Below are 27,864 nucleotides of genomic sequence, written 5' to 3' on the forward strand. Positions count from 1 at the left end.
AAGCTATTTCCTCTCTTGTGCAATTTTCTTTTTATTGTTGTGTACTGCCTTTTTTTTTTTTTTTTTTGTACTACATTGTTATGTTATTTTTAGACTCTCATAAATTGTTTTTCCATTGTCCCCCTCCATTGTCATTGGGATGGGGAAAGGGGGGAGATTTTACAGGGACTATCTCAAGACAAGGACATATAAAGGAGAAAAAGCTTTAGAAAGAAAAGGACAACAAGAAATAAAAGTGAAAGTTTCTTAATATCCAGCCACAAATCTTTGGAGTCTTGACAGCCAAGAAGCACAGGAACTTGGAAACCTTGTTGTGAGAGACTAGGGGAGATTGTTGGCTTAGAACATTTCAAGTGCTAATAGTGGGGAAAGGGACAGATCAAGCCTTGCTCTGGTGAGGCGATGCTCTGCTCTGCACATCCCACATCCCCAGGCCTGTATCCCAGCCCAGCAGATCAGGGCTGCTGATTTCTGGCACAGCAGAGGCAATGCTTCACACCTGTGTCTGGAGCCCCTAAGCTAGCTCATAAATGGCCAGGTGAGTGGGAGCCCTATGCAGGAGAAAGTCCTAGGAAAGCCAAAGGGTGTTTAAGTCAGGCTATGTGGCAACCACGTCTTACCCCTACCTCCTCTTGGAATTTCTATCAGCCAAACACCACTAGAATGAAGAATGGTAGCTATGTTGGCTCTTTTCTATGGCTTTTTTGTCATTGTCTCTTTATTTTTCTAATTCTCTCTTCTCAGATTTTCTAGTAACTTAAAATCTAACAGGCTTGGAGTTTGTTGAGTTTAATGGGTTAAGTTAATACTTTATGGAATGCTTTATGTTGATTGAATGCTGCTCTAAATTTTTTACTAAAGTTCTCTGATTTTTGAAAGTTGTCAATGAAGGCTTTATTGTTGTTTTGACCTCTTGAGAACATCTTGTCAGTATTTCTCCTGCTTGTCTAACTCAGAGTATGTGAACAAGTTTTAGTCCTTTTAAGTCCTTAAGTGTCTCAATGGGCAATGTTTTTGGGGCCTTACATTTTAATTGGCGCAGTGAGCAGGATACTCTTGAGGTGACATGGGTGTTTTACACAGCAGTAGCTGCTTGTCACATAATAAAGGACAAAAAAGAAAATACAGTCAACTGCTTTTTTCTGGCAGAAAAGTAATGGAATCCCACAGAGTAACTGATCTGAAGTGCTCTCTTCTGACAGACTTGCAAAAAGCTTATACAGAAAGCTTGTCCAGCCCTAAAGAGAGATGAGCGCTGAGAAGAACTAGCCCCATCCACAGTTACTTGTGGAGACAACATGAACTTTGGTAAAAGAAAATTTAAAAATCCTAGTAATGGATGAGGCCTGGTATCCATATGCATGTAGGTTTGACTCAGAGCGATATAAGCTGCAGAACAGCTAGAGAAGGAGCTGAATGAGTTGCAAATTGCCTCAGAGACTGAAACAACAGCCAGCCTCACGCCGGAGCAAGATTTGAATGCTGGGAGGAAGCTTGCCCCCAAAACCTGATAAATCAGTTGAACACGCTTGTCCAAAGCCAAAAGCTTTAGAGTTGCAATTCAACACTGCTGGGGAAGGCCTGGGACAAGTGTTTTCCAGACTCAAGGAAGGGGCGTCCCTCCCTGACAGCAACATCACTCCCACATCCTTTGAGGGGTGCTTAATGCGTCAAAGTCAAACCCCCCCCACCTTGCCCTGAACTCCGCCCACCCCTAAAAAATAGAGAGGTGGATGCGCCTAAGATGATGTCACCTTCCTCCACTCCCTGGAGGGCAGGTTTGACTCTGCAAAACCAATCTTATTCCCTCTTTCTCGTCCCAAGCCCTGCCCACTGATAAAGAAGGAATTCGCTTATCAGGAGGCAGAGTCCATGTTACAGATACCTCACTCTGCAACAGAATTTGTTTAATTACACAGGAAAGTTAGCAATAATCCCAAAGAAAGTGAAATAGAGAATTCTCTAATGGGGGAATGAAATAAATCTTTTTGAGGAGGAAGTGCGTGGTGAAAAACCCTGGTCTTTTGTCCGGGGAACAATCTATAGCATGGAAAGTTTGGACCCCTTGGAGGGGTGGAAGCCCTATCTATCCCCGCTCTAAAGTGTGCTGAAATTACTGGGAGAGTGTGGGAGGCAGCTGACCTCCAGGAAATGCATGAGAAACAGCTGATACCCGTTGACCTTCTTCTGTGTTTATGTTATTTATTTCAAAATTTAAGGATCAAGACTGAGGAAACAAAATCTCAGCACCACCTCCAAAAAGTGAGTTGGCAGCGGGTGGTGAATTCAAATATCCTGAGAGGCTCTCTGTAAATAAAATGGGAAATAAATGGAGTCCAGTTTCTCTGTATCCTTAATGAAGCTTTGCAAGCTGCACCTGCAGTGCCTCGTTCTCGCAGCAGTGGGTATTAAACCTTGTCTGCCACCAGGGGCTGAGGCCGAAATGCAAGAGAATCGGTAACCTATAGAAGAAAATGCTTTTTATCAGCAAGTTTGTTGCTTTGGTCTCACTAATAAGCTTGAATGTTCAACTATATCCTCATCAGTCAGCAGACTAGGTATATGTCCAGACCTGAAATAGTCATTTAACCAGAAGTGGAAAGGGTTTTTGATCCCATGGCTGTGAGATCTACACCTGTAGACTCCTAAATTATGCTATTATAGTCAGCTCTGGACACACAAAATTGTCTTGTCCTGCACAGTAAACCTAACTCTGCTGCAGATAAAGCTGCAATGGAATAAGAAGCTCTAAAATGAAAAACATTAGATGGTTCATCTTTCCAGAGCAATGTCCCCAGTATGACAGCATTTCTGTTTGTTCCTGAATTAGTCAACTGTCCTAGCAGGACCTTGTACCTAATGACTATAATAGCAATAATATGTAATATGGCTTTGAGTACCAGTGGGGTAAGAGAACAAGAAAGAAAAGAGATCCATGTCCCTTTCCCTAAGGACCACCCTAACATGACACACATAGAACAAATACTACCTGACTCTTGGAAACAAAATTTTGTTTTATGAATTTCAGTCCAAATTTGCAAAACATAATGTAGCAGAATGTGTAGATCCAACAAAAAACCTGCATGTTGCCTAAAAGTGAAAAGGCCTCAAAAGGATGGTTGGATACTCTAACTTAGTTTGCCTACATGGGGCTAAGAATACTCATCAGTACTGTTAAGGTACTGGATAATTCAAATAAGAAAACTTTTGCCATATAAGTTTTATTCATGATTGTCTGTTTCTTGATATCTTCTAAATTTCTTTTTACAGACTTTTTTTGTTGTTTTGATTAAAGGATCTCCAAAACTTTCTGCAGCAGAGAACACAAAAGAATACCAAGTGGATAGTTCCTCCTTATGAAGTAGGCCCAAGAGGGACTGAGTTTTCTCCTTCCAGAGGTGTTTCATGGAAAGATGAAGTGGTGACAGGAATGAAGAACTACTGTTCTTCACTGCATTGAGTGTTTACACTACGTTTTAAGATATTTATGTTTTTATATTTTATATAAGTTTGTTGCAAGCAATATTTTAAAAGTTTTGTATTTTCTCTCTGGTTGCCACAGCGGCTGGAGAAGATTCCTCCCTAAATTTACCTAAGGCAATTTTTATGCCTCTTCCCATCTCCTCAGAGCAAAGCATAAAATTACCACAGCAAGGCAAGTACATATAGTAATGGTAGATGATGTGTAGAGCATGATTGTGCAGAAGAAAGGTATGTGGAACTCTTGGTGGCCCCTGGAGGCAGGAGAGAAAAGGGGCTGACAGAGGAGAAGAGGTGTTTTCTGGAAAGTGCTCTCCAGCATAAATGACAAAGAAGACAAAAATGGTTAGGCTGATAAAAGACAAGAAGAAAGATTTGGGGGTTGAGAACCATTGAAGAGTTACGTAAAGTTGGAAAGGTATTTCATCTCAACCCAGGACTTTGAAATTACATGCTGAGGTTGGAACCTCTTGAGTTTTGTTGTATCTTTGACCCCCACCCCTGAGGCAATCCATACTATTAGGTAATTTCAGATAATTACAGATAATTTTACTGAGAAAAGTTGCTCTGATATAATTTTCTGAAATACGGTGAAATGATCCCTCTCTGGGTGCCTGTTCCCTTCTCTGCCCCACATGGCAGCCAAAGTGAGCCCATCTCCTGCCAGAGGGGTGTGCAAATGAGGGATATCATGAGAATAGATGGCCAGCATGGAGCACTGCTATTGTGATGCCAAAATTCTGGTGGGACAGAAGGTTCTTGTGTCTTGTTTTTCAAGCTGATCTTCCTATCCCCTTTCAAATCCTGTCACAGTCTAGTGCTCTGTCAACAGTGCTTCATTTCCATAATGGGAATTCTGAAGTTCTTTCAAAGAATCTTTGCCTGAAAGAGAATAAGTCTTGCTTGCATGGTTCTGTAGGCCTTAGGAAACCACTTTGTCAGCCCTTATCTGTCTATTGCCCAAAAGATCGAAAGCTTTGCTAACTGTGACAGTGCCCCAAAGAGAAGGCAGTTAGGGGCAAAATAAGGAAAATTATTGTGTACCTGATGGGATCAAATCAGGTGCCAGGTGGGTGAAAAAAAAAGACCTTAAGCCATCTATAATTAGCTCAGACAACAATCAGGGAGGGGAAGGTGCAAAGAAAGGAAGAGGTAGAAACATCAACGGAATGAGAGGACTATGTACAGAAGTTGAAAGCAGCAAAATAAGGGAAAAAAGAGTAGTTGGATAAAATAAAGAAAAATTTAAGTGAAGTTTCTCCTGATGCTGGATGGTGCATTTGAGGGATGGGGTTGGCAGCTTTGGGTGCCCACCCAAAGCCATCACCTGTTTTCCCTAAGCCCTGACAGGTCCAGGCAGTCTTTTTAACAGTATTGTCCCACAGGGCACACAATCAATCGTAAGCCTTTGATTAGCTAGTTTTCAGAAAGAAGAGAGTGATGTCAAGTTTGTTGTAGAAGTTTTCTCTGGGGAACACAAAATGCATTTTTAATCTAGTTTGAAAACATAGTTGGCCATTGCTTGAAAACCTCCCCAAAGAGGTCTATAGTACTTCATTGTATTCTCCTACCACTGTGCAAGGATTTCAGTTTAGATGTTTAAAGAAGTTTTTATTTTAAGTGGATTAATTAGATGTCTAAGTACTTGAAAGCATACACTCTACTGCTATCAGGATCACCCATCAGGTGGAAAATACATCCAAAGAATCCTTTCTGAAGGGAATGCCATACTTTTTAAGGCATTTTTGTTAGTTTGCTCATGTGGAGCCAGAAGAAATGTATGACCTCAAGACTAATTAGACTTCATTTAATCAGGGTGGGGATAAAAGACCTATGTGTTAATGCAAAAATGAGTGTAACAAAGGTTGGTATCACTGGGTTTTGGAGCATGCTCAGGTAGTAGCCAGTAGCCACACAGACAGTGGCCTCCAACATGCTGTATTGGTCCAAGTGCCCCATCCAAATGAGCTGGACATCCCATTGTGATGTCACACATACTGTCACCTGGCAGTGAACTGTGATGTCTCTAGGGCTGGACTACAACCTCACATCTCTTGGAGCTTTCATTCAGGCACAGACAGAGCCTGACCCAAGCTGGCTCAGGTCCAATTTTCTACCATGTGTGTCCACGAAATCTGGAGGATTGAGCACAGGGACAGCAAGGGACCAAGGTTTCTCCGTTTTGTTGCAGTGTGTGAGATCCTTTGGTAGTGCTAGTGATGGGGAGCAGCTTCTCAGGACTCCCTGAATTGCCATGGAGAACAGACAGAGCCATGGGGACAGAATGGAGCTGCCCCATCTGCCATGATGAACAAGAGGGTGTTGCTTATGTGATACCCTGTGGCCATAAATTCTGCATGGGCTGCATCCTGCGTTGGGCAGAGAAGAAACCAGAGTGCCCACTCTGCAGAAGGTTAATAGAGTCTGTCAGGTTTTCTCTGCAGGAACAAAAATATCTAGAATGTGTCATCACACCCCAGGAAGAATCACCAGAGACCATCAGCCAGGCAGAAAGATCTCTTGGCCTCCTGGATGGAAACAGCTGCCAGCGCCCTGGAGTTGTTCCTGTGCAAGGAACACACTCCCCAGCTGAGCAGGAGCCTGCAGGGTCAGAGGCTGTGGGTAGCCTGCTGCCCAAGGTCTGGGCAGAACTTTTCCAAAAAGAAGAACATATTCTTGACCCCATGCTGCCCTGGCTGCGCCAGAGGCTGGAGGCAATATATGGGTTCCAGTGGTGGCTGGCAGTGAGAGCAGAGAACAGCATCCTGTACACCCTGTGCCTCTGTGGTCCAGACAGGGACGTCATGGTCCAGATGCTGCAGCCTGTCCTGGAGGAATATACAGAACAGCTGGTTGAAGACACTGTCAGTTTCATTGTGGGCCAATGCAGTGAGGAGGCCCAGAGGCTGCTGTGCTCCCATGCTGCTGGGAAGGAGGACAACAGCCCTGAGGCCTGTTCCTGCTCCATCAGCTCCACCAGCTCCCAGGGAGGGACTCCCACCTGGCATCCATCCCCTGCCAGCAGCCCTGCAGGCTCTGACATGGAGGACCAGCCCAGCACATCAGAAGTTGCCCTCTGTGCGCTCCGCATCCTCCAGCCATCTGTGCCGATTGGTACAGAGCAGGTGCAGCCCCAGAAAGAGCAAAAGGAGGTGGTGGTGGCAAGTTCCTCTACCCAAGGCAGCAGCCAAAATCCCACTGCACCTTGTCAGGGCCAGGAACGCTCGTGCAGGGGGCCCTGGCATCCCCCAGAAAGGAGGACCCCCAGCCACCAGGACACTCCATGGAGTACAGATGAGTCCACAGAGAGAGAGTGGAGCTGCCCCATCTGCCATGATTCTCATGAGGATGCTGCTTATGCGATGCCCTGTGGCCACCAGTTCTGCCTTGGATGCATCATGCATTGGACAGACAGGAAACCAGCATGCCCAGTCTGTAGTAGAACAATTTTGATTGTCAAGTTTTCTGTGCGTGAGGAAGATGACTATCTGCAGTGTCTTGTCACACCCTCTGGAGAGTTGCCAGAGACCCGCTGCCAGGCAGAAAGAGCTCCGAGCCACTTGGAAAACCATAGCCCCCATTGCCCTGTGCCATCTCTACCATCTTCTCCACAGGGGACACTGTCCCCAGCTGAGCAGGGGGCTATGAGGCCAGAGGCTCTGGGGGCCCTGCTGCCTGAGGTGTGGGCAGAACTTTTCCAAGGTCAAAAGCATCTCCTGGATCCCATGCTGCCCTGGCTGTGTCAAAGACTTGAAGCAATATATGCGTCCCAATGGTGGCTAGCAAAGAATGCAGAGGGACACATCCTGCAGGCCCTATGCCTCTGTGGTCTGGATGGGAAGTTGTTGTTCCAGATGCTGCAGCCTAACCTTGAGGGATATACAGCACCGCTGGTCTATGGCCTTATTAATGTTATTGTTTGTGAATGCAGCACGGAGGCCCAGAGACTACTGCAATCCCCCATTACTGGGCAGAAGAACCATGACCCTGCAGCCAGCTCCACTAGCTCCTGGGAGCAAAATCCTGTCTTCTCTACAAGCAGCCCTGAAGGCTCTGATATGGAGGACCAAGCCAGCACCTCACAGACCGCCTTCCGCAGGGATACTGACTGTCCCTCCTCCATGTCCTTGCCTGCAGAGCAGGTGCAGGCCCAGGAGGAGCTGAGGGAGGTGGAAGAGGCAGGTTCTGCCCAGGGCAGCAAATGCAGACCCTCTTCTTCCATCCGAGGCAAGAACTTTTCACATGGTGGGTCCCGGTACCCCCGGAAGAGGAGGGCCCCCTGCTCCCAGAACTCTCCCAGCCCTGCAAGAGGCCACTCCAGTGGTGGCACAATCAAGGCTCCAGCAAGTCTTTATTCAAGAGACAGGAAATAAATTTTCTTGACATAGTCACTGGGTGCTGCTTTCTCTCCCATCACCTGGGGCCTGCCCTGATCCCATGACACTCCACAGTCCAAAGATCTGAGGAACCCTATGGCCCTATTGGTGGTACCTCCTCTTGCAGGAAATCCTGCTGCAGCCATGACAGTGGAAGAGGTTCTAACTAAAAAGGGAGCAGTGCATTTATGTAGGAGAATGTGCCAAATAAAGGCCAATGATGCCTATGCACAGATGGAATGAGCATACTGCTCTGTGCACTGCCTTTCTATGTGGCCAAGGGGCAGGAAGGTGGTCCCTTGGTCAGAAGGGTTTCTGGGCAAACAGGGTGGCAGGATGGCTCCTGCCTCCCAGTCATGACAGGCTATGTGACAGAAAGGATGGTCTCCCTTCTAGAGTACAGGGCACTGGAGCTTCAGAGCAGCTTCTCTGAATCAGAACATTTCTTTTAGGGATAACCAGAGTTCTGTAACTGATCACAGCACTCAGATTGGCTCTGGCAAAGGAAAACAGTGGCCTTGATGATGCTTGTAAACCTACACTTGAATGAAGAAATAGGCTTCAAGGGAGATGCTCCTTACCTGGTTCCTTGGGTGATCCTTGAAGTCAGGAAGTTTCTGGCTGATGGAGTGATTCTTCCTTCCTTCCTTCCTTCCTCTCTGTTTCCCTACCTCATTCTCTCTCCCCTCTCTGTCCCTTTCCTCTCCCACTTCCTTCCTTCCTTCCTTGAATCCTTCCTTCCTGGAATCCTTCCTGGAATCCTTCCTTCCTTCCTGGAATCCTTCCTTCCTGGAATCCTTCCTTCCTTCCTGGAATCCATCCTTCCTTCCTTCCTTCCTTCCTTCCTTCCTTCCTGGAATCCTTCCTTCCTGGAATCCTTCCTTCCTTCCTGGAATCCTTCCTTCCTGGAATCCTTCCTTCCTTCCTGGAATCCTTCCTTCCTTCCTGGAACCCTTCCTTCCTGGAATCCTTCCTTCCTTCCTTCCTGGAATCCTTCCTTCCTTATCTCCCTTCTTTCCTTTTTCCACTTTCTCTTCCCCATCTGTCTTCTGCCTCTCTGTCTCACTGAGGAGACCAATTGATGGGACAGCACATCCCACCAAGACCAGGCTCTTGGTCATCCTGGAGTAGAAAGAAGGTTGTCCCTTGTACCTTATTCTGGAGAGACAACTATAGTTCCTTCCTGTGTCTACAAGATCAGGTTCCATTGCTGGTGTTTTTGAGCATACCAATGCAACAGCTGACCAGGAGCACAGGCTTCCAGAAGCATGGCAGACATGGTAAGTGGAGAGGGACTTGGCATTGTGGGCAAGTGCCAATGGCAGTGGATGACAAGGTATTGTGGTTTAATCCAAGTCATCAACCAAGCATCACTTTCTCACTCCACTACTAGGAGCAAGGGAGAAAGAACTGGGAAAGTAGAAGTTCCAAAACTCCTAAGTTGACTTAAAGACAAGTAATAGGTCAAACAAAAGCTGGATACAGAAGGAAAACAAAACAAGAAATTAATTCACTGCTTCCCATGGGCAGACAGCCATTCCCAGAGAAGCAGGACTCCATCATGTGCAACATTTACTTGGGAAGAGAAACACGACAACTCTGCATGTCCTCCCAGTCCTTCTTCCTCACTCAACATGCTAAGCATGATGCCATTTTGCAGTTACTGCATCAGAATTCATCCATTCCCTCTTGGCTTCCTTTGTGTAACTGAGTGTTCCTGATAGCTCAGAGTTGTTTTTCTTGTGTATTGCCATGCAATAATGAAATATTCTTCAGCAGGTCCTCCAAGCCTGTCTGCCACCTACTGAGAGCATTGTCCAAACAGTTATTGAGCTCAGACAGGCTTGGTACTTTAATCACTTCTGTGGGAAGCCATTCCAGACCCCAACCATCCTACATCCCCAACCAGATGTAGAAACTTCTCCTGAAATCAAACACAAACCTCCCCAGACACAACTTCATGCCATTTACTTGTTTCTGTCACTGGTCACCAGAAAGAGGAGATCAGTTCTTTCCCCTCCACTTCCCCTCATGAGGAAACTGCAGACTGCTAAGGTTTCCAGTGTTTCTTCTTTTGCTTTTTCTTATTAGAAGGCCTCTCTGTGTCCACCACTTTTTCTTCACAGACTGTGTCCATACTTGGACTCCTCATCCTTTTTCTTCTTTTTTGTCATATTTTGTCTCACTGCATGCTAGATATCCTGAATGACTATATTCATCTTTTTAGCAGTCACTGAATTATGATAGTTTTGTTGAGGTAATTTTTTCTCACTGGGCTTGCAAGCTCTTCAACTGTGCTCGCCATAGCAAGTTTTGCATTTCCTTTACCCAGCAGATTTTTCACTTTTCACCCCGCTCTTTTCTCCATAAGTGGTCCAGTGATCTGTTATTTTTAGAGTTTCTTAATCTGTTTCTTTTGTCAGAGCAGTAGTATCTGCTGTGGTGTCCCCTCTAGCTGTACAAACCTCTCTATTCAGTAAAAGATTTTATTCTGTTCAATAGATTGCTGTAAACTGTGAATAGTAGCCTGAACCCTCCACTGCAGAAGGACTAACAGTCATTTTCAACAATCTTTCTAAAAGCAGAACCTCTCCAGTAATTACTATGTTTACTGTCTTTTCTGTAATATTGATTGCGGTCTCTGCTTCTTTATCTCTTTCTGCCTTTTTCTTTACTACACAGTCCTGACGTGCTTACTTCTCTAGATGTAGTGCTCTTAAGACTCAAAGAGCTAGAGCCTGTTTGGTTCTTTTTGACGAACACAGAATCGTGTCATGGTTGAGGTTAGAAGGAATTTGGCATTGGTGCAGGAGGATTGGGTCAGGGAATACTTTAGCAGACTGGAAATAATTAAGTCCATGGGCCCTCATGGGGATGGACCCATCAAATGCTGGGTGTTGAGGGAGTTGGCAGATGTAACTGTGAGGCCCCTCTCAGCAACCTTTGACCAACCACAGCAACTGTGGGCACTGCCCAAAAACTGGAGAAAGCTAATGTCACTCCTATCTTCCATAAGGGTAAGAGCCCTCTCCTACCTTTTCCTGTTACTTTGGATGTTGTAAATTTTCCTTGCAGAATAAAGAACTGAGTTATGTTCATGCAAGAAGCTCTTTGGATATGATTTGCAAGGCTTTTCAGGTGATGCATTCCCATTTTATTCTATGACAGATAAAGGCATTTGATTTTGGCGAAAGTTAAATGACATTTTGACCAGTTCTGCTATAAAGGTATTCCACTCCCTGTTGAAACTCAGTAAAGAGAGCTGTGCAAAACATTTTTGATGTATTAGTCTAGAGCTTGAATAATTTTTTTTATAATTAATATGTAGAAGAGTTATGTCTGTAATGCAAAAACCCCAGAATCCAGTATTAGATATCTGTTACATAAATATTGATATAATTCAATGCCTTGTATTCTTTGTCATTTTTTATCACTATGACTTTACAGACCAAAGCTATTTATGATGTGACCTTTATTTAGGGGAGATATTTTTACTGTTATGTTCTGTATACTTATCTAGGTTGTTACCTCCACACTTGAAGCATTTATGAAATAGCCCATTGACTTTGTATATGGCACTTCTGACAGCTGCTGGTAAATTGAAGAGCTGGGATTATATTTGGGATGTATTAACTGTATGTCAGTAGGGAGAGTGTTGTTTCTAGGTTTAACTTGTAAATATGAAAATAAATTTATTCTGGTGGTAACATTCTAAGGTTGTATTGGTTTTTGTGCATTAGTAAAACATAACATATACCTCTCATTAAAAACATTTTGGCATTTTGGAGTTCATGCCATTTCACAGGTAAATGCATGGGCATATCCAAAAAAAGTTCACTAGCTTACTTAAAGAGGTCATATATACTGCAGAAAATTAAATAGCCCTAAGCTAACCCTAGATTTTAAATAAACTGTCTTGAACTCTTGAACTATGAAAACCAGAGTTACAAAGAGAACTTCAGAAAAACAATGGTAACAGTTTTACAACTACTACACAAGATATGTCAGAATTAGATACTCAAATCATATTGCACTGGGCACTGTTTTCTTGCATTTTATTTGGTGGAGACTAATGAGACAGGATGATCACGTCAAATAAAAACTGCTTAGTTGTTTGGGTGTTGCACTTAGATAATAGATTTGTGCTCAGTATATTTTGCAAATTTTGGGGAGACCTCACATTGATGCTGATATCCTGAGCACTATCAGAATATAGCATTATATGACTTTTTACACAGGTAATTTTTATTCTGCATTTCTGTATGTGCAGCACAAGCAATACAGTCACTTTGGCAGTATTAATGGATAAAATGGATCCATGCTAATCACAGGAAAAGAGGCAGATAAATATGCAAAATTTAAGTTCCCTTTGTTCAATAAAGAGCTTTCACTTGCCACTAAATCCAACTGTGGGTTTAAAATTTGACTATTAAGTTAAAGAAGCAGTTTATTCTTTGTAGTTTATGTCATTGTAAGAAAGGTTCTTAGAAAAAAAAACCTAAATGAAAGGCTCTTTTTGCCTTCTTATATTTCAGTGAGAACATTATACAGGTCATGCAAATGGATGAGAAATTAATAATTGAAGAGAATGCAACTGAAAGATTATTTATGTATGTTTGCATTTCTATTTTATTTATAAAGAAGAAATTTAAAAGAAAGGCAAGCTGTACACTCATTAGAGCTAGAATGAGTAACTAAGGATCCCAGTTTCTCTTTAAGATCAGTGATCAATTATTTTAAAAATACTCCACACCCTGTATTTGGCTTAAGGCACAAAAGTGGAATGGAGCTTGCTAGTTTAGATGACTGGTTTGCTCTCCTAATTAAAAATATTTCTTTTAGTGCTTCTATTCATAAAACCTTTTCTGTTCCTTATATTTCCTTTTTTTTTCCCTTTTTTCCTGATTTAGAACATTATCAGTAGTGATGTAGTAAGTAGAGAGCTTAAAAAATTAAATCATGCTCTTTATCCTGATTAAATTATTGCTTTGCTTTCTCATTGAAAAATCACTTTTGGTCAAGGTGGAACAAGATCTCACCACTCAAACATGAAGTGACAGCAGTGTCTGGAACATGGAATGCATATTTGATATTTCAGAAGAGTAGGAGATACAAGATGGCAAAGACACTTTCATCTGTGTTTTCCATGTTCAGGTGGAAATAATCTACTGCCAAAGTTTGATTCATTCTTCTTTCTAATTGAGAAAAAAATGTTGGCTTCTAGTAATTAGGTTTGTTAAAGTGAGGCTTAGGTTAACCTCTAATTCATACTTGGACATAAAAGCAGTATAAAAACAGTAAAAAAAGTTTGTGGTAACTTGTATTGCAGCTGTCTACATCTATTAGCTAGATAGCACATGCTTCAATAAAGGTCTACTGCATATACATAATAAAATTAGATAACTCTAATTGCAGTAGGTTTATGTGCTGTCACACAGCAAGCTAGGTAAATAGCCACCACATTTGTTGCCTTGTGCAAAAGCAAAATTTTCATTTTGTATAGAATTTACACAGTGGTGTGGTTATGTTTTGTATTTGTCAAAGATTATAAAACAGTCCTGCAGCCTCTCAGCTACTGTTTCACTTATTTGTGTATATGAGTGTGATTCCTTCTGCTGTTTTTTCCTCTCTTTCTTTTCACTCACCTCCTTTATGTCTGTTGTGAGAAAGAAATTGTGAGAACTCCTTTCTGATCTGGAAGGTTCTTCTGCCTCTCTTTGCTGACCTGTCTCTCTCTCCACTGCTATGTAATGCTTTCCACTTTCCTACTATTGAAAATACAACATTTTATACACTCAGTTGTGTAAATTTACTTCCTGTCTGCTCCCTGTATGGGGCCACACTGTGAGTTCTTAACATTTAAAAACTGTGCTTCATGAGAATTTTATACTGCAATATTATCTGCACTCAGCCAAATTTGGATCTATGATGCCATTGGCTGTCCATGTTTAGGTAACAATGCATAGTTCCAAAATCATTTGAGGAGAAATAAAGAAATGAGGTAGATATGAAAATAATTTAATAAAGCATAATGTAACTAGTCAGGCATTGACTATGTAACACTTACTATACAACTAAGTACTTATGCCTGCATCAAGAATGTCCTAGGAAACGAAAATGATGTACATGTTGGCTGATGGAGTCAGTAGTTGTTAGAAATCTTGTTCAATATACATATTAAGTTGCCATTCATGCAGTTATATATCTCTGTTCTTGCTCCTTGTCATTTGTGTTTAATTTTGACAGTCATTGCCTCTCTTTCTCTCTGACCAGAACACATTAGGGAGAGAAGCTTTCTTTGCTGCAACCTTTCACAGCTGCCCTTTATCCTTCTGCTCCACAATGTCAGGAGGAATCTGAGCTCACCTTTCTCTAATCACCAGAGCTAGGGTAGCAAAGCCTTCTGTTCCTGCACCTCACCATTAGCTTTTGCTGTGAGGAAAACAGCTTTCCTCCTGTATACAAGCACCACTTCTCAGGTCATGAATGCCAGATCCCTAACCATCTAAATGTATCCTAGATTTTATAGAATGTTTTTCCTTTTACAATGCATAAAACCTGAAGTAATTTTATCTAATATGTTTATTTCTGGTGGGGGTTTTTGTAGGATTTTTTAAAATAAGATGCAGTAAAAAAATCACATATGTCTGCAAAAACATTCAACCTATACCTTCACCACTATGCAGACTTCTTTTCTGACATAGATAGATGATGTCAGAGAGACAATGAACATTTGAGTACTGCCATTGTCCTTTGTAGGAATACCTAGAAATGTGAATGTAATTTCTTATTCATATATGCATTTTTTATATCCTGAAATTGAACTTCTAGATTCTTCTCTAACTGTTCATGAAGGATAGAAGACAATAATTTTCTTACAAGCTATATTGCTTCATATGTCTTGTTTAGTATAGGTGACACTGAATTTTTAAAGACTATTAAACTACATCAAATGTATGGGGTTCTGGGCTATATCTGAGCCCCAGAGGTTCCTTATCAGTGAACAGGTAAGTGCTTGATGCTTTGAGGGAGATGTTATACATAAATGTGTTAGATAAGTAAGTAGAGCAGATAAGATTTCCACTCAATGGTAAAGTTGTCACATATTTTACTAAAAGGTACTTGTATTAAAATACTTGCTTGAAGAGGCACATTTGTATTTTTCCTTAAATGGAAAAAAACAGAGGGGGCCTCTGATGAATTCTATTCTTTGTGTCCAAGTTAGTCTCTCTCTGTATTTCTGAGAGAATCGTAATTCCTTGTTCATGAAAAAAAAAGTAATGTAGAAATACCGCAAAACATTCCTAACCTCAAGTTTAAGCTGGTGCAGTTTCAACCACACTAAGCTGTCATGTAAATGTGACAGTTTTAAAGTGCTTATCAAAAATAGCTTGTTCATGAGATACCAAAGTGCTTGCCAATTTTTTACATTTGAACAAATACCTTTGTAGAGTGTAGCAAAAAAAATAGTATGTTGGTCCACACTGATGGTGAAATTTATGATTGAATGATAAAAATTGTAATTTTAATATCCAGTGAAGGCAGAAATTGGGGAATTCACCATATTTGTGATCTTTAGGTATCAACTCCATCTGCTTATATATTTTCTAGATTCATTCTTCAGCATTTTATGTGTAGTTATCATTAAAACTATCTTGCTGTTTTTCCTTGCACAGAATATATCAAATAATTGTGACATAGAAGGTTTTTCACTCTTATTTTGGTTGTGTCCCCCCCTTAGGGGAGAACTTTCTTGGACCAAAATGTCTTTTCAAGCTGCTCTTTATAACCAAACTAGCTTTCCTTTTGCCTAACTAAAACCCCACATATGGAGTATAGATATGGTGGGTAAATGAACATGCTTCTATTTGCACAGCCACATAGCCAAGATGGAAAGTTTTCCTGTTAGGTTTGTGTTGGGAGGAATGGGTTAAAGCTTGGAAGTCTGTTGAGAAGGATTGTAAATCAATCACTCAAGTGACCTTGCAGTTGGAAGTAACTCTTTATAAGCCTCTGAGAACCACAGTCCAGTGATCCTCTAGAACGAACCATCTCTTCTTCTGTGCCTCAGCGCTGCTTTGGGGATCCCCTCATCAGCCAAGTAAGTGGGAATACATTTATTGTTTATGTTCTGACTGCAAGTTTGTAGCTGTTCTGACCTGCCTGTGTCAACTCACAGTTTGAAACAAAACAGTAACATCTTTAAAACTTAAGTAACTTTATAGAATTAAATTCGTATCTGTCCCATCAGAAGTGAGACATATGTCATGCTTTATAAATACATGAGCCAGAATCCTCATGTTGCAGTATTTTAAATCCTTCATCTCTCTCTCTACTGCATGGATTTCAGGTGTCTGATTACATTGAATTTGTGATGTTATTTGCCATTCAGTCTCATAAAGTCCTGGCAGAATTCTTCTGGCAGACCACAGCCTTACTGGCCTGTCTAACTTAGCGTCAGTAGCAAAGCTGCTCATCTCAGTCTTCACAAGGTTCTCTTTTTTTTTCAGAAGGTTATGTTTAGGAATATACTGGATAGCCCATGTCCCAGCACTGATCTCTGCAGAACCATAATGGCAAGTTTTCTTCATTCCAGGAGTTAACCATTAACTCATACTCCCTTCTCCCATTTCCTTCCCATCTGTTAATTATTCATCAAGCCTAAGAGTGAAGGTGTTATTTTAGGCTTAAGCCTTCTTTTCAGGCTTAAGGTTTCTTTCAAAATAAGTCCGCTTTAGGAGAATTGGAGAGAAGCCTTTTGGAAATCCCATAGACTCTATTAACTAGATCCTCATTGCTTATTGATCCTTTTAAAGGCCTTAAAAGCTTTTCCCTGCAATAATAAACAAGGCCAAAGCTTGCAGTATATTTAAAAAATGTGTACGATGAGGCAAGTACTAGGTGATTACTGTGTATGGTATGTAATCCAAAAAACAGTGTTTAGACATGTGGGTCACTGAGCTATGTTAATTGTTCCTAATAAAAGGCTTTATGTCTTAACTAAGGCTTTACAATCTGGATTAACTAATTTTTCAAGTATGTAATGATAAATGCATGATAAATACATAGCTTATGGACTGCAGGGGTTTATTATTATTTGGAGGCAATCTGTAAATATGTTATGAAAATGATAAAATATGAAGTGAAAAACACTTCAGATGTATATAAACTTTGGTATCCAAAATAACACAAATAAAAACAGAACCACTTAACTAAACATATGAATTAATTTTTTTTCCAGTGTCTTTAATTATAAGTGCATTTTGATCTACCCAATATAGTACTGGTGATTATTTTTCTTAGGTCAGATTTCCTTTATGCAAAATATAGGAAGACACTACTGTAAAGGTATTTTTGGAGGTAAGCTTAGAACTTATCTTTAAAGAACACCTTCTTTTTTATTAAATGGAGGAATAACTCTTCAACACATTTTTATTTACTTTGCATTTGTACAGCTTGTTTCCAGAACCCATGACTGATAAGTTGTGAGCATTTGAAGATTTTATTAAAATTTATACCTTAAAAACAATCACTGTTTAGAATTTTAAACCCTATAAAAGAAGAAACTGAAGCATACTGTGAACAAGTTGATAGCCCATACTGACAATGTAAATAAAACACCTACTGCATTAATGCTGTTTTGTACTCAGATGCAGATTATGTGGTGAATGTAGAAAGCTCTTTGCAGAAGACAATGGTGCAGCACACCAGATTTCTCCTTCAGCTCCTGAACCTGATAAATAATGGGAGAAATGATAGTTTTGTCCAAAGTGACTGCTCAGTGCCTTGGGTTTCGCCATCACTGGGCCAGCTCCATGCCAAGCACTGCCCAAGCACAGCACAGATTGGGACTGAAGCACGGCTCTGAGGAGAAAGACTTGGGAGTCCTGAAGGACAACAAGCTGTCCATGAGCCAGCAGTGTGCCTCTGCGGCCAAGAAGGCAAATGGGATTCTGTAGAGCATTAGGAAGAGCAGTGCCTGCAGTTTGAGGGAGGTCATCCTGCCCCTCTACTCAGCCCTGGTTAGGCCATGTGGAGTGCTGTGTCCAATTCTGGCGTCCCCAGTACAAGGGAGACATGGAGCTCCGGGAGTGGGTGCACTGGAGGGCAGCAAAGTTGATGAGGGGACTGAAGCATCTATCTCTCTTATGAAGAGGAAACTGCACCTGTTCTGCCTTGAGAATAGATGACCGAGAGGGGACCTTATCAATGTCTCTAAGTACCTAAAGGGAAGGTGTCGAGAGGATGGATCAGTGGTGCCAAGCAACAGGACAAGAGAGAGTAGGCAGAAACTGAAGCAAAATAAGTTCCACCTGAATGTGAAGAGTACCTTTGTTTTTGTGCGAGTGACCAGGCATTTGGACAGACGGTGGAGTCCCTCTAACCAGAGATACTCCCTCCCTGAGCACCTGAGATTGGAACCCACGACCCTCTGGGGTCCCTTCCAACCTGGCCCATTCTGTCGCGCCGTGAGTCACCCTGTCACACCGCGAGTCACGCTGCGCCCATCCCTCCTGCGCGGCCCGGCCGCGCCCCGCCGACGCACGGCGGTTTCGGAAAAGCTCCCGCCGCTCCTGGAGGGGCAGTCCCGCCGCTCCCGGCCGGAAGCTCCCGCCTCCCCGGGCGAAGGCCGTGGGGCCGCCGCAGGTGAGGCCGCCGGGGCGCGCAGGTGTTGGGCGGCTGCTCCCTCCCGGGCCAGTGGGCGCTCTCCGCCCGGCTCGTCCCTCTCCGGCGCCGCCTGCCTTGGCACCCCGCGGCAGCTGCCTCCCGTCGGGTGAGCCGAGCGCGGCCGGGGAGCGCCCGGGGCCGGGCTGAGCGCGGCCATGTCGCGGAGCTCGCAGGGCGGGCGGCCCGGCAGGTCCCCGCCGCCCCGCGGGGCCAGCCCCGGCTCGGCTGCCCCGCTGCCGCCGCCCCCGCTGCCCCTGCAGCCCCCCTTCGGCCCCGGCGGGGCCAGCCCGAGCCCCAGCGTCCCGGCAGAGCTGAAGCCGGTTCGGCGCTTCATTCCGGACTCGTGGAAGAACTTCTTCAAAGGGAGACGCCACCCCGGCTCAAGTTGGGATAGCACGGCCTCCGACATCAGGTACATCTCGGACGGGGTCGAGTGCTCGCCGCCTGCCTCGCCCGCCCCGCTGCAGCCCGGTGCCAAGGCGGTGCCCGGCTCCTACACGGACCCGTTCGGGGGGTCGGGCGGGAGCTACAACTCTCGGAAGGAGGCCGAGGCCATGCTGCCCTCCGGAGATCCTTCGGGCTCGCTGGAGCGGCGCGCCGGCACCGGGCAGACCTACAGCGAGCGGGTGGAGGAGTACCACCAGCGCTACGCCTACATGAAGTCCTGGGCAGGGCTGCTCAGGATCCTCGGCGTGGCCGAGCTGCTGCTGGGCGCCGCCGTCTTCGCCTGTGTCACCGCCTACGTGCACAAGGACAACGAGTGGTACAACATGTTCGGGTACTCGCAGCCCTACGGATACGGGGCGGGCAGCGCCTATGGGGGATACTCCTACAGCGGCCCGAAAACCCCCTTCATCCTGGTGGTGGCGGGCATGGCGTGGATCGTCACCATAGTGCTGCTCGTGCTGGGCATGTCCATGTACTACCGAACTATCCTCCTCGACTCCAACTGGTGGCCTCTGACCGAGTTTGGGATCAATGTGGCCTTGTTCTTCCTGTACATGTCGGCTGCCATAGTGTACGTAAACGATACCAACAGAGGTGGGCTCTGCTATTACCAGTTGTTCAAGACGCCGATAAATGCGGCTTTTTGCCGGGTGGAGGGCGGTCAGACTGCAGCAATCATCTTCTTATTTGTCACGGTGATCATGTATCTAATTAGTGCTGTGGTTGCCCTAAAGTTGTGGAGGCACGAATCGGCCAGAAGGCACAGGGAATTAATGGAACAGGAGGTAAGCCATTAGTTATCGTTTTCTGTCTATCGGGTACCACATGATGAGGAGGGAGCAGCTGTAAGATCTTACCATGGTGTAGATGGAGTCGAATCAAATGTCTTCTCTACAGCAGATCTATAACCCTGCGGTTGAATTTTAAACAGTCTTACAATATTAGAAACTGCCAAACGAAAAGTGTTTTTAAGGTGTCAGATCCAAAGTCTTGAACGCCTTTTTTTTTTTTTTTAATGTTTATAATTCACCTTGGGTAAGGACCTGGCTCTGTTTTCTTCATAGCACTGGGCTCTCTTCTTGAGTCAGCTGATTAACTACTTCCTAGTGTGTATTTTCCAAACAAAGGAGAAACGAACAATGTTCATCTGTTCAGCAGGGTTAGGTGGCTTAAAGCCACCTAGCATTTATTTGAAAACTGTGCATTCAGCACATCAAGTGCTAGTGTGAAAAAACCTAAGTATGTGAAATACTTATTTTTGCTTTGCAAGCAAAACTCCAAGCAAAAGTTACTTATGCCTTTTCAGCTTTCCTCACAATAGTTATCAGCAAATATTAGTAGTAGCAGCCTTGGCTAGATTTCGATATCTCCAATTTCAGCCAGCCACATCAAATATTTTGCCTGACCACTGGCCTTGCCTATCCTAGAAGCATTCAGTATTTGCCTGGTTAATGATAAACTATACCAGTAGAGATTGAACTCTGTAGGTAAGAGCATCAAAAGTAATTTGTGTAAAACTTACTTCACTTGAAAACATCACCAAAAAAACCTTTAAAAATGCGTAAGACTTAAGATAGAATGAAAATTAATGCATGTGAAATGTACTTAAACCTAACTCAAGGGGGGGGTCAGGCTTTAAGTAATTTTAGAAGGAGAGTTTAAAGTTGTATTTCCTCTGCTCTGTGACTCAAGTGTGATTTGAAGCATTTTCATTTAACAATGGTTTCTAGTTCACCGTCTTCCATAAAATTGAGACTTTTCTTTTGAAAGCTAATTATAATTCTTCAGTTAAAGTTTTTTCATGAACTGATAGTATGTCCTCCAAGAATGAGGTGATTGCCAGTTACACACAAGGTGTTTATTCTTCCCTGTTACTATCCAAATTCTTTTAGTCCAGTTGCTAAACATTTTTAAAGGGAATGCTTTAACAATAGAACTTAGACTGTGGAGAGTGCTGTGCAAAACAGCTGCAGGTTGAGCTATTGGTTAGTGCACTCTTGTGTGTTCTAGGCAATGAATTAGGCTCAGAGTGTTAGTGAGTTAACTAACCTTGTGGGCTGGAATGTGAAACAATAATAAAGGAGCTTGAAAAGTGGATGGAGTATTTCCTGCAAGCTGTTCCTTACAGCTGTGCTCTGGGAAATCCTGTTGTTCTAGGGTTTGGGTGGTTGTTTTCCTTAAGCAACAAGTCTTGAAATTAGTGGATTTGAAAATATTCCTTATGCAAAATTTCATCATACCTAAATATAAATGTAATTTTCTGAGCAGTATGATTTTGAAAACGTTTTAATTTTAGGAGTATGTGCTTATACATACTATTTTTGCTGAAAATAAAGCTTAGTTCTCTCTTCTTTTTTTTTTTTCCATAGATGAAAACACAATCCTCTTTTCCAGAAAAGAAGGTAGGAAATATAAATTTATTTTTCTGTTTACTGAAATTCTAAATGGTTATTCTTTCCCTTATGACTATTTTTAATTAATTTATTTGTTTGCTTATTTGACCCCAAAGAGATTAGGTTTCATTTTTAAAGTTAGAATGAACAGCCGTCTCCTGCCTAGAAGACTCAAAAGGAGTTTGTGAAGAACTTACTTCTAGTTAGGTTATGAAATCTATAAAATTGTAAAATAGCAGATGTGATGGCTGCCTCTCCACATGCTCTTACCCTTTCCTATGAGGTGCCAAGTTCTCATCACAGAGTTTGGCAGACATGACTAAAACAGCAGGTGGTCTGATGCTTGATAGGTTTGAGACTCTCTTTCTTCCTGGCTGTGTGCTTAATTTGCAGGAGAGCCAGTGGAAGTACATTGTAGGTGCCCTGTGAGTTGAGCTTCTTTCTTGGTCTCTGAGACTGCTCCAAAGAACCCTTTCCAGTTCTAAAGCATCAGCAATGTTAGTGTTTCAGCCACACAAAGTGTCATTGCATACACTGCAAAGATTACATAGGGTTTCCAGAGAAATTATGATGTATTAATTCCAGTCTTAAATGTTTCCTGTTAGACACCGTAGATTTTCTACCACTGTCTTCTCTGTTGATTCAGTACTGGATCAGGATCCTTTTGTTTATGTTTTAACAAGATTCCACGTTTTTATTTCTGGATCAATGGTTGAATTGTGCAGTAAGAAACAAGGAGAAAAGGGGACTCCAGAGAACAGAATGATTCCAGTTTATTCACAAATTAAATGAATACAGAAGGAAACTTCCTCACACTATTTTTTTAAGACGTCCAAACAAACCTTTCCAAATCTCCAGAAGTGTTTATCTGTACTGCTGTTAGTACAAACTGAAGAAAAACACTGTATGAGAAGCATTACTGTAACTCATTAAACTGATTTTCTATTTACAGTAAGAATTCTAAGAAATATTTGTGATTTGCTTCTACTGCTGCTGAATACATATATCTCCGTCTTAAAGTTGCATATTCTGTGATACTTACGTAAAACTGATTTAATAAGAACAAATTCCTTCTCTTTTAAAACAGTACGAAGCTGATGACATACTAAGGGAAGAAGTCAGTTACAGGCAGCTCAAATCACTGGAAAGAAAACCAGAGCTACTTAATGGTCATATACCTGCAGGCCACATTCCTAAACCTATAGTGATGCCAGACTACTTAGCGTAAGTGACTTGATTTTGATGGACCACCTTGGTGGAGGATACTTGAAAAATGCTTTTCACTCTGCATTTCCCCTATATATACTTGTGGTTTCTCTCCCATGCACATGCTATGGGAACTCATAATTGTGTAGTCAAAAAGTAGAGGGGATAGGGCTGGTATCAGTGGCATAAGACCAGTAACTATAAATAAGGAGTCTTAATTAAATAAACAAACCCACACAAACCTCGAATGTTGAAGCACAATGCCATAATCAAGCAAGTACAGTAACTGCCAAAGGAGCAGAAGACTGCTATATAGATATTAGAGGATAAAAACTAAAATTCAGGCCTTTTTATGGCCTGAAATTTGACTAGTCTTATACTTTCTAAGTGCTGAATTTGTAACATGCTCTCTTTTAAAGGGTAGGGCTTTCCAAGTTTGATATAATAAATTAACTTTTATACTATTTGCTATGGGCACAAATAGAAATGCGATTTCACCTGAATATTAGGAAAATATTTTTCACTGTGAGGGTTAGCAGAGGTTTCCCAGAGAGACTGAGTCTCCATGCTTGGAGATATCAAAAGCTGTCTGGAACAATCCTAGTCCAAGTGTACCTGATTGTGCAGGAGGTTAGATCAGATAACCTCCAGATGTCTCTTACAACATCAACTATACTGTGATTCTCAGATTTCAATGCTTTACAGACATGCAAATTTCAGCAGGTTATGAGATTAGCAAAAAAATGCAGAAATGCACTGTCGGGTGAAGAGTCTAAATGTTGTTAGCAAATTGTATTTCTAAAACTAATTCTTAATGTTTTGGGTTTTGGTTTCTTGTTTGTTTTTTCTTTTTTTCAGGAAATACCCTGTAATTCAAACAAATGAAATGAGAGACCGGTACAAAGCAGTATTCAATGATCAGTTCGCTGAGTATAAAGAGCTGTCCATGGAAGTTCATGCTGTATTAAAAAAGTTTGATGAGCTGGATGCATTGCTGAAACAGCTTCCACACCATCCTGAAAGCATATATGTAAGTACCTGTGAAATAGGCTCATGGAAAATAGTTGTATCAGGTAGTATTAGGCAGATCTTGACTGTCTTCAGCTAGGGCACAATGTTTTCTAATGCTGGCTGTGACCTGGTGTGAGAGGAAGTTTCTCTGTATGTTACATCATCTCTGGCCATTAATTAGAGATACCAAGTTCCAGTTAAGATGTTTTCGTGGTTTTCAAAGAGTTTTGTTTCTTTGCTTCATACTAGTAGCTTTTAAGTTCTAGTGAGTCACAGTTTATGTATTTTTATTATTTCTCAAATACAAGATTTACATCTAAAATGTTATAACCACAAGGTATTGATCAAATAGGAATTCTGATGAGCATTTTGTAGAATTTGCATTAATATATGGGGCACACTCAAAGTTTAAAAATCTGTGGTTTCTCATTAGGAACAGGAAAGGATATTAAAAGTTCTGCAAGAATACAAGAAGAAGAAAAATGTAAGTGTTTTTAGATTTACATTGCTATTGAATCTAGTGACTAGCAAAGAGAGTCTAAGTAGCCAATACTTCTGACACTAGGCAGATTTCAGTACTTCAGGGTACCTGTACTACTTTGTGTATTTTGTCTTCTAAAACTTTGGCCAAGTTAGGATACAACCCAAACATTCACGCCAACAAGCATTTTTGGGAATAATGAAACCAGTAGCCACATGTGGGGAAAAAACCCCAAGCCACAACCCCAAACCAAGAGCTGTGAGTGTTTTCATCTTCTGAGAGTATGCTTCATCTCTTAGCATTCTGCACTCAGAAGATTAGTTCAATTATATTCACTGACTGACACAACCAGTGGATAAAAACAGAAAACATAGTCTTAACATTGAAAAAAAGTTTTGTAATTTTTGAGGCGTGGAATTTAGACACTCTCAGAAAGTAAATTTCAGTGTCATCCATGAGGTTTCTCTGTAATTTTTAATGCAGGCAGCAAATACGTATCTGTGTCCTGTTAAAAACATTACGTGCTACAAATACTATTTTTTCTTCATGGAATTCAGAGTTTGTGTCCACCTTAGTTATCTTCATTGCTTTTTTGGGAGGAGGGGAAGGATTTATTGAACATATAACAAATACATTTATAAAATCTAAACAGTAGGATGTCATTTATATTAGCAGATTTTTGTTTTGAAAGAGCTCTATTTACTAAGTAACTACAGCATATAAAGGCAGAACATTTTCTTCTGGCCTTTTATGAGAGAAGGGGAAACAGGAAATAAGAAAGGGCCAGGGGAAAGGATTGTGATTTTTTTGAGAATATTTAAATACTGTCCTTTTAGTCAAGAAAATAATGTGTAATAGACTATGCTTAGAAGAGTCTGATAGCCCAACATATTCATGTAAAGGTTTTTGTATTTTTGGCAGGATCCTGCATTTCTGGAGAAAAAGGAGCGTTGTGAATATCTGAAGAATAAACTTTCTCACATAAAACAACGAATTCAGGACTATGATAAAGTTATGAATTGGAATGTAGAAACTTAGCAATGCCTTCTCTTAATTGATGCTATTTCTTGTTTTTAAAATCAATATGTGTATTTTAACCTATTTATTCATTCTTTGAACAATACACTTATGGGGATTACTTAATCACTGTCATATATTTGGATGTTGTTCATTACTGATGGGTTTTGTATGCAGATCCAATTGTAACTGAAGTTATGAGATAAGTTAGGAAACCTCTGCTAACATGCTGCTTTCGTTAGTGCAAATCCTTGCCTCTTAAATATGAATACCTTATTTGAAAATACTTCATTTGCAAACTTGCAAAGCCTACCAGAGAAAGCAGTTTCCAAATGCCTTGTAGAAACTTTGCACAGAAATGTTGTTAACAATTTTGGATTTATTACTATCTAACATCTTAATGATACCAGAAAGAGCTGAGCTGTTCTTTCTGTGTGGGGTTTTATGCGCTGCCTAATTGTATTGAAAATTTGGGCAATTCAGAAGCTAGTTTAATGAGAATTTTTATATTGTATTTCCAAATGCTGTACATTTTACCAGAAATCATCTTGAATTTTGCCCCACAACAAAAGAAAAATAGCTTCTTATTTAAGCAGCTGGGGGAAGGGGACCTGGGTTTGGTTTTTGTATTGCCCTCTTCAGAGATGATGCAACAAATCTATACTTGGCCTTAAAGGAACAGAGGTACAGAATGAGACATATTAATGTTCCGTTAGTGTTGCTATAGGTCAGTGTGCTCTGCCTGCCTTCTGGATCATGCTGTTAGGGGTACATATGTTTAAGGGCTTCACTCTTCTTCAGCAAGTAACAGGACTTTTTGTCTATGCAGCAGCTGTTAGTGAACTTGGCATTCAGAGAGTAAGTACAGCAAAATGAATTCTCATTCAAAGTGTAAATTGCTGGTATCCCCTTTAAGGCCAGGTAAAATGTATTAAAAGACATACTTTCCAGTGCATATTTGCATAAATTCTATGTATATTTTTATATTTTCTGGGGATATTATGCTGGGGATAGGTTTGTATGTGCAAGTATTTTCATAAGCCAGTAAATTTTCTCTTTGTATCCTTTATCATACCTTTATTTACTTTATTAACTTTTTTACTTACTAAAATTGTTAGAAGCATTGATAGTTTTTGTACAGTTTTCTATTACTGTAATTTGTCTGTTCTGAAATATGTTTTTAATATTTTAAAAACCCACCAGTGTGGCCATATTACTCTATTGTTTCTACAGACATTTTGTTTGTAAAAGGTGCTCTGGTTACAGTTACTGCAAATTTTTGTTAGTGATTTGGTTTTCTTCTTTGAAAGAAAATTTTTAACTTCTGCCTTAATTTAAAGGAACAACATCAGGAAAGCCATTTCCAGTTCAGTATGGTCATGGTAGTACTACTGCTTCAGCTCTTCACTGCTGGAAATGTATTAACATACCTCACTCTGACCATTGGAGCCCTTCTGGTTTTTCAGCCCTTATCATTTACACTGCAGTCCTGATGGCCACCTTCATATTTGTAAAATTGACATTCCACTTTTATCAGCCACTTAATTCCAAGAGCTTTAGTGGATGAAGTAAATAGCACAAGATGCCATGGGAGCACTGAGAGAATTTGAAAATTTGGCAACTTTTCTTTTCAAAGCCCCAATCTCATCTGCCTGGCTGGTGCCTCAATATTTTCATTATTCTGAGAACAGGTAACAGCCAGTGCTATGCCTTGTTCTTTTTTTTTTTTTTTTTTTTTTTTTTTTTCTGTGCCTTTCTCTCTGGTTCTGGTTTGTATTCATTTCAAAGGAGAAACCTCTCTTCCTTATAAAGATAGGCCATTTTTTCATACTTGTTGTGCTGAATACTTGTTAAATTGTTCTTTTTAAGAGAAGTACTTGTCCAAATCTCCACAATCTAAATAAAGGACCTCTCACTGTAACCCAGATTTCTTGCTTTTTCTCAGTGAGAGTTCTAGGCATTGCATTGATAACAGAAGAAAATTAATGCAAGTTTGAGGATCAACTGGTGTTCATAAAGTGCTCACAATAATATGACTTATGTTTTCTTTGGAAGATTCTGCAGACTTAATAGGTCTTCTTTCTGTAGGACAATGAGACACAGCTCCAGGCTCCTTTTGACAGTGGTATGAGTTTCAGTTTTCAAGAAACTGGCTCCTGGTCCCTCAGACAGCGTCTGTCTAGCCTGCAGAGAACCATCATGCTGCTTCTTTCCTGCAAAATTTCCAACAAATGGATTGGGAAAAGGGAACACCATACGTGTGCTTGGAATGAGAGGGGATCGAGTGGCAACATCTGCATGTGGATTCTTGTGTTTTCCAGCAGCATGCCACAGATGTGGCCATGTACATTTTCCAAATGTTGGGAAGAGAAGCTGGGAGAGATACTCCCTTCTGCCCACCTTTTGGGTTCCAAACAGGATTGATGTTGGGCACGACAGAAGTAAGCTACCATCCTAAGGTACTGCAGACCATCCTAAGGCTGCAGCAACGTGTTGCAACCATTACAGTAAATTACTTGCCCAGCCCTGTGTCTGTTACAGGCCCCAGGGCTCTAAAGCACTTCTCATGTGTACAATCTGTGCACTGGTTTTCCTCTAACCTACCAATGGACGACTGGAAAGGGTCTTGTCTACAATGCTGCAGTCATGCTGGAGAAAGACTAATCTTAGACTAACAGGTTAACATGTTCATCTCTCAAAGAAATTGAGGTTAATGAAAGAATTAATGGCTGGAAGCTAAAGCAACTTGGAGCAAGGCAGAAACTGGGAGGAAAGTGATGGGAGA

General features: G+C 41.6%; 1 protein-coding gene and 1 long non-coding RNA gene across 2 annotated transcripts; both read left to right on the forward strand.

Moving 5' to 3' along the window:
- Positions 1-15,905: 15,905 nt before the first annotated feature.
- Positions 15,906-18,158, forward strand: LOC306814631. The gene is made up of 3 exons (XR_013777216.1): positions 15,906-15,957; positions 17,160-17,216; positions 17,507-18,158. It is a non-coding gene; the product is annotated as an uncharacterized lncRNA (long non-coding RNA).
- Positions 18,159-18,371: 213 nt separating this feature from the next.
- On the forward strand, positions 18,372-27,101 carry MARVELD2 (MARVEL domain containing 2). Its single transcript, XM_079330927.1, has 6 exons — positions 18,372-19,756; positions 21,341-21,373; positions 22,452-22,588; positions 23,429-23,600; positions 24,015-24,065; positions 24,984-27,101. Exons 1-6 carry the CDS (start codon positions 18,680-18,682, stop codon positions 25,098-25,100), a joined length of 1,587 nt encoding a protein of 528 aa, XP_079187053.1. The 5' UTR covers positions 18,372-18,679; the 3' UTR covers positions 25,101-27,101.
- Positions 27,102-27,864: the final 763 nt, after the last annotated feature.

The sequence above is a fragment of the Erithacus rubecula genome (assembly GCF_903797595.1).
Source record: "Erithacus rubecula genome assembly, contig: SUPER_Z_unloc_1, whole genome shotgun sequence".
NCBI classification, from domain to species: Eukaryota; Metazoa; Chordata; class Aves; order Passeriformes; family Muscicapidae; genus Erithacus; species Erithacus rubecula.

Excerpts from the sequence above, each read along its gene's own strand:
- MARVELD2 (XM_079330927.1), top strand. The coding sequence starts at position 18,680 with ATGTCGCGGAGCTCGCAGGGCGGGCGGCCCGGCAGGTCCCCGCCGCCC. Across the intron at positions 19,757-21,340 it reads GGGAATTAATGGAACAGGAG|ATGAAAACACAATCCTCTTT; the intron begins GTAAGCCATTAG and ends TTTTTTCCATAG. Across the intron at positions 21,374-22,451 it reads CCTCTTTTCCAGAAAAGAAG|TACGAAGCTGATGACATACT; the intron begins GTAGGAAATATA and ends CTTTTAAAACAG.